Here is a 12,868-nt window from a genome sequence, read left to right as displayed (position 1 = left end):
AGTTTTACGCGAGACTTCTTAGCCATCTCTGGGAAGGATTTACATGGGATATTTGTTAACAGCTGTTTCGAAGTTAATGACACTAATTTTTAAAAGCTATTTTGATTTTCTACTAGAGAAGCCTTATTCCTTTATGTTCCTCTGATTAAAATGAATATGTGAAATTATCTCTGAGTCCCTTAGAAGCTTTTCAGTGATTTGAATTGTGCCCTCAGAGCCAAGAACAGACAGTAAGAAAGAACTGGAGAATCCTCCCTCCCGTGTCACTGCACTATTCTAACTGAATCAGCCAATATTCTCTAGGCCAAGGGCATTTACACTATTAAGCATATTTCAGACGAGCTCTGACTCTACACCATGACAGAATGTAATTCCAGGTTCTCAGCAATGAGGTTGTATATGCCTCTATTTCCAGTTGGTTACTGCTGTTTTTTCAACCGATTTTTTTTGTTCTATTAATAATCTTTTTTAAAAATTAAGTGAATATATTGATAAATGGAAAAAGATATGTACTATACATATACAAACATATTCAGAGGAATAAAAAATTTGCTGGTTGTGTTAACATATCTTTAGCATGAAGTCTCTAAATCACCCTTGAAATTATTTTCTTCAAATACCCAAAGCCTAACAAACAACCTTAAACACATGAGTCAGGTTTTATTTTCCACATTATATAAGTTTTCAAATTATTGGTCAATGTTCTACTCCCTTATGAATTTGCAAAACAAAATCTTAAATATTTATTTATTTATTTATTTATTTATTGAGACAGGATCTCACTCTGTCACCTAGGCTGGTGTGCAGTTGCACAATCTCAGCTAACTGCAACCTCCACCTCCCAGCCTCAAGCCATCCACTCCTCTCAGCCTTCTGAGTTGCGGGACTATAGCTGTGCTACCATGCTCGGCTATTTTTTATATTTTTTTTTGTAGAGATGGGATTTCACCATGTTGGCCAGGCTGGTCTCGATCTCCTGAGTTCAAGTGATCTGCCCAAACTAAGCTAATGGGATGAATTTTGGTAAAGATCAAGAGAGAGTCATTCTCAAACCAATATGATCATCCTCATTACAGAGAGACTGTGTCTTACTAATCAAAAAGCCTAGGGGCTTACCAACTAGAAATGCAACAAAACACAACCATCTATATTTATGTATTACAAGTATTTACTTTCCATTAAAACAGCTAGTATTCTTGTAGTATTGCCCATATAATTAATTTCGTTAAAAATTATTTTATTTTTCAATCTACCATTTCAGGATCTTACTTATATTCTGATAACATAGAAAGGAACATTTTTTTCCCCAACCTGGTTAGTGGTATGATAAACTCACTGTGCTAAGGTCAAAAGCCACTGGGATACCAGTTTCAACCACATTATTCACTAGCCTTGAAGTAATACAAGTAATAATATCAGTAAATGGAAAAATCTTTCATTTGGATTATGTTTTTAATGTAGAATTCCCCCCCCCCCCACATATACCATTATTCACTGTTCATCATATTATTTCTGGGACTTAGTTTTCTTATCTGGAAAATGGGGATAGTAACTCCAATTCTGCCTACTTCAGAGGGTTACTGTGGAAATGAAAGACAAAGAGTATGTAAACTGCATTTAGGCTCAGAGAGCATGACGGCATAGAATGACAGCCATTCATGCACAGAGCCAATTTGGCCATATATAACAATATTAAGGACTAGGAGAGAAAAAAAAAAAAAGAAACTGACTTAATTGGTCAGTTGTGTAAACCTGGAGACATGCATATCTTCTGAGTCTCCCATAAATGAACAACACTACATTAAAAACCATAAGCCAACATTTTAAAAATGCTGTCTAGAGATGCGTTTTCCAGTTTAATTTCTAATGAATGTGAGCTAATCCTGGATGATTCCAAGTTGTCTCCTACATATCAGGGCTATGAAAGTTCTTAAAACAAATATATTTATAGGAAGTTCTATTTTTCTCTTGGGAAAACAATATTCTGGGAATGACTACAACTATATTCTCTGATACTACCAAAAACTATCTCCCTCTGTGTGCTGAAAATGATCATAAAGAAACTGGGTTGGGGCATGCACGAGTCAGTATAATGAGCCCTATTACACTCCCCTTCTGTTTACCTTCTGAAAACGCTTTTCTCAGTGTGAGAAATACACTCTGTGTAGAGTGTATACACACTGTGTAGAGTGTATGTCTCACACTGGGAAAAGTGTAGTTAGGAAAATCTATAGTTGCTTAGAGTAGTCAGGAAAATCTAGTTGCTTAAATGCATCTTTCAGTTCACAGTAGCTTTATCTCTGTGCTGCAATAAAATGCTTTTCAATCAGAATCTCCTTTCTCTGCACCTAACAATGAATGCAGAGATGGAACCTGTCCAAACTGAGCAGAAAACCACCAAATTCAAAAAGAACTGGAGATTTTCAAAATGTATTGGCAGAGCTAAAAACAGTTACCTGGGCAATTATGTCTGTAATTTCTGAATAACTATGGCATCTTCCCACACAGGATCGAGCCAAAAAGTCTTCCACAAGCCGCGTTCCAATGCCATAACCCCTATGGATGAAGGAAAAAATGTGGTCTGAAAATTCTAATTAGTGAAGTTTATTAGTTTTTAAGAAGTAATTTGTGTATTTAGCACTTGTGCAAGAGAATCACAAACCAAACCAAACATGATGAGTCAAATGGCTTTTGGCCGTGGGCTTCTTACTGGTCCCATAGACCACAGAAGCAGAGAGCAACACACCAAGGAAATATTAACTGGGCTCCTCCTACAAGCAAAACAGTCTGCCTAGAATCAAGACTGGCCCAAACTTGCCAATATAAATTAAAATTAAGGGAGGCTGGTGTCTGTAGCCTAATGTTTCTCAGTGGCAACTCATTTTCTCATCGTTAGCTATTGACGGAAATCAAATGAGCATCTTGCTAAAATGTCTGCTACATGTGTGATATACAAATGCTTGCTCTTCTCTTAGCATCATTATCAGGGTAGAAGGGATGACATTTCCAGGATGGGCTCTGGAAGGAGGGGAAGAAGGGAGCAGAAAAAATTTTTGTTGCCAGCGAAAGTTTCCGAAACTTCAGACTCTGAAGTTTACAAAAAAATAAACAGCCAAGTTGTAAAAACTCATTTTTCACTCCAGGGAAACAAACTATGGGACTTAAGGGAAGGTACTGTATTATCTCCAGCCCAAGAAAACAGCTCTAGTAGCTCCTGAAGCACAATTTTGAAAACCTTTGATTGAGATGTGATTATACACCTGAATATGTGGCTAAGGTGGCTAAGCACACATCTTCAGCAAGATAAACTGAGAAACAAGTAAATTTCCCAAAAGGATACAAAGGTTGGAGTCTCTATTTTATAAGAACTTGCAATCTAGTTGAGAAAATGTGACCTTCATGGTGGAAATCAAACAGAATACTGTTTTTGCCAAACCTCTGTCATAAAATTGGCCTTTTAATTTCACAGCCACATGTACATAGACAAGTGAAATGATTTCGAATGGAGCCACAAAATACCCAAGGAGACACCACAGTGTTCGGATGCAGTGATTACTCCCGAGGATCTAAAGAGGTGAACTCTCTGGTGACTAGGTGGTTGGAGGGGAACAGATTTGATGTGAGAGTTCTTATGAATTCAATAAATCTTGTGAGATACCCTGTTTATATTTCTGAGTGGATAGAAATATTCAGTTTAGCTTTCTTGACTTTAAAGAAAAATGGTTTATAATTTCAGCCAAGAAGCTCGCACTGCAGTGACTTTTAACCATCAAAATGTCTACTTTACAGAAATAGTTGTATCAGGATTAAAAAATATTTCCAGTGGTTTTTTTGTTTTTTGTTTTTTGTTTTTTGTTTTTGAGACAGAGTCTCACTCCGTCACCAGGCACCAGGCTGGAGTGCAGTGGTGTGACCTTGGCTCACTATAACCTCCGCCTCCCAGGTTCAAGCAATTCTCCTGCATCAGCCTCCCGAGTAGCTGGGATTACAGGTATCTACCACCACGCCCAGCTAATTTTTTGTGTGTGTTTTTAGTAGAGATGGGGTTTCACCATGTTGGCCAGGATGGTCTCGAAGTCTTGACCTGTGATCCGCCCGCCTCAGCCTCCCAAAAGTGCTGGGATTACAGGCATGAGCCACCACACCCGGCCTCCAGTGTTTTTTAATTATCACTTTGCGTATCCACAGCTCAGCCACTGGGAACAATGGTTAGAAGCCAAAATGTTATGAGCTGTGCTATATCAACACGTATTGCTTTGGTCAAAGGATATGTTTCTGCAAAGTAGATATTTTATAAATTAAAAATGCAAGAGGATCTCAGCAGAAGCTATTAAGAAAATCTAAATGTGAATTTTTTGTCTTAAGGAAACATATTTCTACAGCTTCTCAAAAATTTACTCTTTAATATTTCATTCATATTTGTTAAATGTGTACTTAATTCGCTAAACAAAGGTTTTTTTTAGTCAAATCAGTGAGCTTTTTTATTTTCTACAGCGATTTCACAAAGCAATGCAAGTTTAACATAAGTCAAATAAAATGAAGTAATTTCTGAAAATGCTGTCAGATGTTTAAGTGTGACCTTAGTGTAAAATGACATTAACATTTCTCACAGCTATGAACAGTTCAGCTAAGGAAGTGAATGAAAAATCTATAGGTGGATAGTTGGGCAGTTCTCTTCTTTGTGAGTGCCCTTGACAAACTAAACAGAAATGCAAAGTAAAAGGCATGTGTACAAAAATAGAACTTTTTTAAAAGAAAAAGTGTATGTATACAGAAAGAAGAAAAATGAGAGTTTTATAGAAAGATCTTTCAATCTTTCCCTCGTGTTGTGTTTTTCTGTATTTCAACTGAAAACACAATGAAGCCTTTTAAAAAGCTCTAAAATGTTAGGCTAGCTTTCTCCTTCAATCTACCTAGATAAATCTTGTAACCCAGTACATGTTTTCCAGTCTTTGCTCTGTTAGAGTCCTCTTCAGAGTTTATAATTAAGAAGTTCAAAAACCATTGACAGATGTTTTATTGTTTGGCAATCATCTGATGATCATGTAGTTATTCAGAGAAAATCAAAAAGTAGAATTTGTGCAGGAGGAATCTTCAATAATAAAGACAAAGAGAATGGGTCTCATTTAAAAAGAAAGAAGTGGTTTTGTTTTGTTTTGTTTTGTTTTGAGACAAAGTCTTGCTCTGTTGCCAGGCTGGAATGCAGTGAGCAATCTCAGCTCACTGCAACTTCTGCCTCCTGTATTCAAGTGATTCCCCTGCCTCAGCCTCCCAAGTAGCTGGAATTACAGTCACGCGCCACAACATGCGGCTTTTTGTATTTTAGCAGAGATGGGGTTTCACCATGTTGGTCAGGATGGTCTCGATCTCCTGACCTCGTGAGCTGCCGTCCATGACCTCCCGAAGTGCTGGGATTGCAGGCGTAGCCACTGTGCCCTGCCTGGGTTTATAAAATATATATATATATATATATATATATATATATATATATAAACTTTTTTTAAAGACGGCATTTCACCATGTTGGTCAGGCTGATCTTGAACTCCCGACCTCAGGTGATCCGCCTGCCTTGGCCTCCAAAGTGCTTGGATTGCAGGCGTGAGCCACTACGCCCAGCCTACCTAATATGTTTTTAAGAAAAGGGTAGTAATAATTAAAAAACATTCAAACAATAAGAATGCTATCTTAAACAAAAGAAACTCTCCCTTTAATTCATAATTCCCAGTTTCCCCATCTTCCCTTTAGGAAACTACCATTATGAGTTTCTTGCATATCTTTCTACAGATGGCCTGTGCTTATGTAAGCATATATTTATGTTGGAAGGAATTGTGTTAGAACAAAAGACTTCTGAAAATAATAAATTTGAATTTTCCTCGTGTTGTTAAGAGAACAATTTCAATTTTACCACCTTTTGTTTAGAAGCAACTCTTAAGTCACTTATAATTAAGAAATGATGTCTAACTAAAGAGAAAACATCCCACACTCGATATTCTTATCAAAGAAATTCCTTCCTATTACTTTATTCTATCAACCCAAATGGTACTTGTAAGAAATTATATTGAGCTTTCAGATGTGATTCATTGAGACAGAAGAACAGCGGTGAAATGAAGCAAGAGAAGTCATCAGAGGCCGAAAGAATGTAGGTGATGTAAGAAACAACAGATATTCTGTAAGAATGAAAGAGTTCCACTTACATTTTATCTAAATATTGATTCACATCTTCATCTTTCTCATAATCCTTACACAGCTGGGCAACCAGAGCTCCATAGGTAAGGACAAAGAGATCTTTATTCTGGAGAAAAAGGGGTAGTTTCTTGTTATAGGCAAGTTATGACAGTATACTACTGTATTTTTTTCTTTCTTTCTTTCTTTTTTTTTTAACAAAATCTGGTTGGAAGAAGCCTGAGAGATCATCTGTACATTTTTTTCTTCCTCCTATTATTGCAACAATTTGCTATTTGAAAACAAATTATATTCACTTTTGGATACATTGATGTGGGTAGGAGAGAGAGAGCTATTAAATAAAATTATTTTCTCTTTTTTTTTTTTTTTTTTTTTGCTTTTTGAGACAGAGTCTTGCTCTATCGTCAGGTGCCAGGCTGGAGTGCAGTGGCGCAATCTCAGCTCACTGCAATCTCTGCCTTCTGTGTTCAGGCAATTCTCCTGCCCCAGCCTCATGAGTAGCTGGGACTACAGGCGCATGCCACCACGCCCAGCTAATTTTTGTAATTTTTAGTAGAGACGGGGTTTCATCATGTTGGCCAGGATAGTCTCAATCTCTTGACCTCGTGATCCGCCCACCTCAGCCTCCCAAATGCTGGATTACAGGCAAATAAAATGAACTTCTTAATATGAGAACATCTTTCTATGCATTTGCTTACATGATAACTTGCGATGTATTTTCATGGAGACAGTTGTTTAAAAATACTAATTTCTAACATAAATTTCTGTTTTTCTAAAATATATGCCAACCATGTTTTCAGCTGAAAGAAATAATTGGATAAGACTTCTCAGGAGTCTGCACAGTCCCTAATGGCTCCCAGATCTGCCAAGGAGACCTTCAAAATAAACCCAAATGTAGCAGCAAATTTGTGAGTTTCTTTTCTTTATACTTAGAGAAAAAAGGGGAATGTGGTATTTCCTTATAGATCTCCAAAATATGTCCCATTTTTAGAGTGAATTATAAATGAAAACTAAAACTTAAGACAATTTAGGTTTGACTTAGGGTTCTTCAAAGAACCTAATAATAAATCATAAGAAATGCTGGTAAACTATCAATGAAAAGTCTGCTCAACATATAGGAGCCACAGCAGAAAACAAAGTGTGGTCATATGCTAATGCTACAGCATAAAGATAAGCAAATGTGAATGGTGGGAGGTGAGAGAGAAAGACAGAGAGACAGGAGACAGAGAGAGAGAAAGAGAGAGAGAAAGAATGATGAGTTTGTTTTGACTGGCAGTAAAACAAAAGAATTTGAAAAAGAAGTAGAAAAAAATTAAACTCTACCTACATGCGATGGCCCCAGCATTGTGTCCATTTATAATTATGACCAAACTGAAATAATGGAATTTCTTCACTGTCCCTGATGGGTGGGCACTACTCTGTCTTGAAACCTATTTTATTTTAAGCCAAGTTTCTGGTACAGTACCCATAAAGACCAGCCTTCTCTATTCTGCTTCATGGCCAAGGACTGTACCTTGAACTACCTGTTCAGCTGGGTCTCAAATCCATACCACAGATGCCAAGAAAGGTTAACATAAATATATCTTCATAGTTTTAAAACAATAAAAATAATCATATGAATATTTGAAAGAACATGGTTAACTATTTCAGTAGGTTGTGAATGTATCAGTATAAAAATACATTTTAACTACTTTATAAAATCAAGTGATTTAGATATAATCTGAACTATGTACCATATTTCTTAGCACTTGAGAGCCCCACAGGAAAATAAATCAAGATCCCAGAATGCCAGCAGAGGTATCTGCAGGCATTTCAAACTGAAGCATGCCCTTAGTCACTACAATTCTAAACACCAAGTCTGAAATTAATTATATCAAATCTCCATCAGTCTTCTGAAATAATTAACAGAATTTGAAAGTTAACAATGAATTTTTGTATCTGTAGCTTCTGAATGACTAACACTATAAGAGAGTATTAAAGCATGCTATCTAAAACTAAGGTTAGTAAATAAGGTTAGTAAATAACTCTTAACCTGGAATATATAGAAAGAATAATATTGCATACAAAGTTACAATAAGACTAGGAAACATTTTTAAAGGTAATTCTTTAATATCTAGTTTTTTGATGACCTATTTCTATTCAGTTTTACAAATAATCAACTATTACATATATACATATATATAATTTCCTATTTCCTGAAGTATGAAATACAAAAAATGGCTTAATCTTTTCATATTTTCTGTCAAAAGCAAAAAAATAGACATTTGTATGTGTATAATTAGTCAGAAAAGAAGATCTTAAAGTCTATATGAAGAATTGGTTATTCTTTGTGTGCAAGATAATCGTAATTATTCCTAGATGTGTCATTTAGGATTCACCTCACTGAACACTCTCTTTCCTCTACTAAAAATTCTTATAGCATCACTTTTTGAAATAAATCAGAAATCACTCAAGAAAACATTTTCTCTGAAGTAGAAAAATCTCTCTTTAGAAAGGTCTTACTATTTTATGATATGCTGGTCTTCTGTGTGCAGGGCGAGACATAGTGCTTGATAGATGAAGAATGTGATCTTCAATTTCTCTTGGTTTTGCCTGTTCCTTAGAGGTGTATCAGTCCATGTCTTTCTGTTTGTTTTTGTAAGCTCTTCCTTGCTTTCAGACAGGAGTGCTACTTCTGCACTCTACGGCTTTTGCTCTTTGCTGAGCTGAAGAGGAAAATAACCATGAACAACAGGATTGTCTTATAGCCACGTAACTTTCCACAGATCAAATAAGTGCTTCATTTCTGAGGATGAATTATAATCTAGAGCCATAAAAGCTGATAGTGTGAAGTCAGACCTGAAGCACTGAGACACAAAAAATTCTTTAGCCCAAGGGAGTTCAAGAGTGGTGTTTTGTTCTTATGCCAAGGCATTGTTTTAAAACCACAAACAGAAACCTTCACAATCCAAGATAGATCTAAATGTTAGCATTATTCAGTCTTGGATTGATTGTTGTAAGAATTAGAGAGAGAAGATCAGCAATCTGTAGGTAATAAATCCTGAGTTCAAACCTGATCCATTAACGACATCAATGGTTATTACATTGTCTCCAAAACCATAGGCCCCTATCTTGTGTGATTGTAATATTCAAATATATCTGATAACCTTTTTTTCTTTTCATTAGCATCGACCAAGAGCGTTAATGAGTGATAGAACAAGCAATATTTTCTTACAAAGTTGTTGTTCAAAATGGGTGCTCTACAGTGTAATAATGTATAATGATACTAGCAGAGAAAGTAAGCCCTTAGCTTTCTTTTGAGAGTTGCTGAGATGTTAGCTACTGAAGGCTCTCTTTATTTATGCAGAAATATTTAAAGTTCAAATAAAAAATCCTTTCACCTTGACAACTGCAGGGTGCAAGGAGGCTCAAAATCTTTCCAGAAATAGAAGCGGAAAACTCAGTTTAGGAAAGTAGTTTTCTGCTACTTATCGTTTGAGTCCATTAATCCTATTTGTTCTGGCAAATTCCTGCTATAAAGTGACAGACACAGGAATACTTTGAAGAACAGTGTGGTGTAGTTGAAAGAACCTAGGAGGATTTGGAAGGCTCAGGCTAAGTCACGGATCTACCATTTGCTGGCTGTGTGACTTTGGGCAAGCTATTTTATTGCTTTATGGCTCAGTTTCCACACTTGCAAAATGGAAACAATATCACCCACCTCACAGGATAATTGTGAGAATCAAAGAGACAAGATGTGCCATAAAACACATTAAAATGCACTATATAAAAACTAGTTACTATAAGTTATTCTTGTGGTTGGATAAATTGAATGCAATTCTACAATATTTAATATATTTCCATTGCTGCTTATGTTCTATGAAACTATGATCTCAGGAAAACTAATTTTACTTGGTTATGGAGTGGGAGTGAAGAGTTTTTTAGCAGCAATTATTAACAACTTATATGTATATCAAATTTACAATTTAAAGCATAGTTTGCATTCTCTTTATCTCATTTTAATTGAAACACAATCTGTGAAATAGTACTGTAATCGTGGCCATTTTACAGGATAAGAACTTAAAGGCAGAGAGGTTGAGAAATGTATTCAAGGTTATCTGGATGTTGGCAACAAGAGGGATTTGGGCTAAATTTGATGATTCCAAATCAAATTTTTTTTTTACTGCACATACTCTAATTATGTTAGAGCAAACTTAGAGGTAGACTCACAGAAGCTTACTAGGGTGCAGTGACAGCATGTTGCCGGGTCAATTTGTGGACAATCTTGAGTTCTGAGTAAGATACCCCAGAGAACAACATAGAAAGGGCCTGTGTGCTTGCTGGGAGGTGATGGCGGTAGTGGACTCAATTTCACTAAACTCTAATGGCTGTGGTATGGTCATATTAGGGCCATTGGGAGAATTCAGGATGTCATTGCGAGTATTTGAAAAAGCCAGCTTTTACTTCAGACTGACATGGTTCTTCTCTGCCCTATGACCTTCCAGCCAGGACACAGAGCCTGAGGAAGGAGCAGAGACCCTGCCAGGTGCTACTGTACAAAGCACAATCTGCATGACCACAACTGTTCTCACCATCACGGGGGATACTTGTTTGCTGGTTTCCAGACTAGAAAGCCCCTAACGCTTCAGCAGCTCTTAGGATGCAAGTGAGACCTGTGTTCCCAGACTCCTGTTTTAATGTAAAACTACTCCTCCCTTAAATAGAAGAAAGCACAGAGACGATGTTTCAAACAGGAGCATGATCTATAATGTCTGCCCTGGCAGTCAACTAGGAGAGAGAGTTACTTCAAGATAATGCATAAGCAAAGTTGTTTCTGTTTTACTAAGAGTTCTTTAGGCTTGCTAGGACTAAATTTGGAACTGGGATTAGGAGGAAGATGCATTCTTCAGTCTCATAAAACTGCACTACAGTCAACCAACCCAAGTAAATGGTGAATTGAGCTATGCCCCTATGCTGATCCTTTGAGAATACTTGGGCAGCAGAGTAGACACTTGGGAAGGTGCTAATAGAAGATGATATCCACTGATATGTGGGTTTTATGATCACCCGCAAACTGTCAGAGAAGACAAAGCTACTTCTAGCTACCATAACATCTGGTCCAAGTACGTATTATGTTTTTTCAACTTCTTTTTCTATTTAAGGCTGCTCTTGATGTTTATTTTAACCTTATTTCTTTACATAAAATTGGTGTGTGATTTTCTCTGCACCCCAATTCCCCTGAGGATAGCTCTAGTGCTCAGATCCAACTTTCTTTAACTGTGTGTCCCTGTATGCTTAGTAAACAAGCTGATAGGTCCCTGCTGATGAAGAGACATTTGATAGCTACATATTGGATAGACAGGGGACAGCAAACCATCTTTAACAAGAGACCATTTGACTATAAAGACTACTATGGTCTGAATGTCCCCTAAAATTTATGTGTTTAAACTTAATTCCCATTGTGGTAGTTTTAAGAGTTGGGCCTTTGGGGAAGTGATTAAGTCACGAAGGCCCTGCCTCTGTGAATGAATTATCACCTTATAAAAGGGCTGTAAGGAACTAGCTTAGACCTCTTGTGGCTTTTCTGCTATCTGAAGATTTAACAACAAGGTGCCATCTTGGAAGCAGAGAAGAGCCCTCGCCAGATACCAATGCCAGCATCTTGATCTTGTACTTCCCAGCTTTCAGAACTGTAAGAAATAAATTTCTGGTGTATACTAGTCTGCAGTATTATACCATCACAAAAGAACTAATAAAACTGGTTACTCATAAACGTAATCAGTCATTGACAAGTTACAGACTGTACTGCAGATGAAGTAGTTAGTGCTTTCAGCAGTAAACAATAGTGAAAACTTGGACATTTATCATCTACAAACTCCTTTACAGCAAGAATTTTACATTCCAATAGTGAATTTTTTTTTTTTTTGGATACAGAGTCTTGCTCTGTCACATCACCAGGCTGGAGTGCTGTGGCTGATCTCGGCTCACTGCAACCCCTGCCTCCTGGGTTCAAGCAATTCTTCTGCCTCAGCCTCCCAAGTAGCTGGGATTATGGGCATGCGCCACCATGCTCAGCTAATTTTTGTATTTTTAGTAGAGACGGGGTTTCACCATATTGGCCGGGATGGTCTCAGTCACCTGACCTCGTGATCTGCCTACCTTGGCCTCCCAAAGTGCTGGGATTACAGGTGTGAGCCACCGCACCTGGCCCAACAGTGACTTGTAGTCAATCAATCCTCCATCCTTTCCTACAGAATTCCCTGAAAGAATGGTCTACAATTTTCTTCCTCACTTCCTAACTCCCCGTATGGATGCTCCTCAACTTGTGATAGGGTTATATCTCGACAAACCAATTAGAAGTCAGAATGCATTTAATATACCTCACGTACCGAGCAGCATAGCTTAACCTAGACTACCTTAACATGCTCAGAACACTTACATTAGCCTACAGTTGAGCAAAATCATCTAACACAAAGTCTATTTCATAATAAATTGAATATCTCATGTAATTTATTGAATATTGCACTGACAATGAAAAAAGAGAATGGTTGTATGCATATTTGATGTAGGGTTTCTACTGAACGTATAATGCCTTCACACAATTTTAAGGTGGGGACCATCTGTACTTTAATTGTTGATTTTTAAATATAAAAATTATAAACATAAGGAAGCTGGGCACAGCGGTTCATGTCTATAATTCCAACAC

The 12,868-nt window shown here is 37.0% G+C and overlaps 1 protein-coding gene across 1 annotated transcript in view; it reads right to left on the bottom strand.

The window, feature by feature from the left end:
* Positions 1 to 8,887, bottom strand: part of TRAPPC3L (trafficking protein particle complex subunit 3L) — a 42,299-nt gene extending 33,412 nt beyond the window's left edge. Inside the window, exons 1-3 of the mRNA XM_039467758.2 lie at positions 8,686 to 8,887; positions 6,195 to 6,292; positions 2,457 to 2,556 (exon numbers count right to left, since the gene is read on the bottom strand). Coding sequence (XP_039323692.1) covers positions 2,457 to 2,556; positions 6,195 to 6,292; positions 8,686 to 8,727 — 240 coding nt within the window. The 5' untranslated portion in view covers positions 8,728 to 8,887. The remainder of the gene's footprint in view (positions 1 to 2,456; positions 2,557 to 6,194; positions 6,293 to 8,685) is intronic.
* Positions 8,888 to 12,868: the final 3,981 nt, after the last annotated feature.

Source organism: Saimiri boliviensis, chromosome 4, assembly GCF_048565385.1.
Source record: "Saimiri boliviensis isolate mSaiBol1 chromosome 4, mSaiBol1.pri, whole genome shotgun sequence".
In the NCBI taxonomy this organism is placed as follows: Eukaryota; Metazoa; Chordata; class Mammalia; order Primates; family Cebidae; genus Saimiri; species Saimiri boliviensis.
The sequence above is the reverse complement of the archived record's forward strand: the minus strand, read 5'-3'. Positions and strand labels throughout refer to the sequence as shown.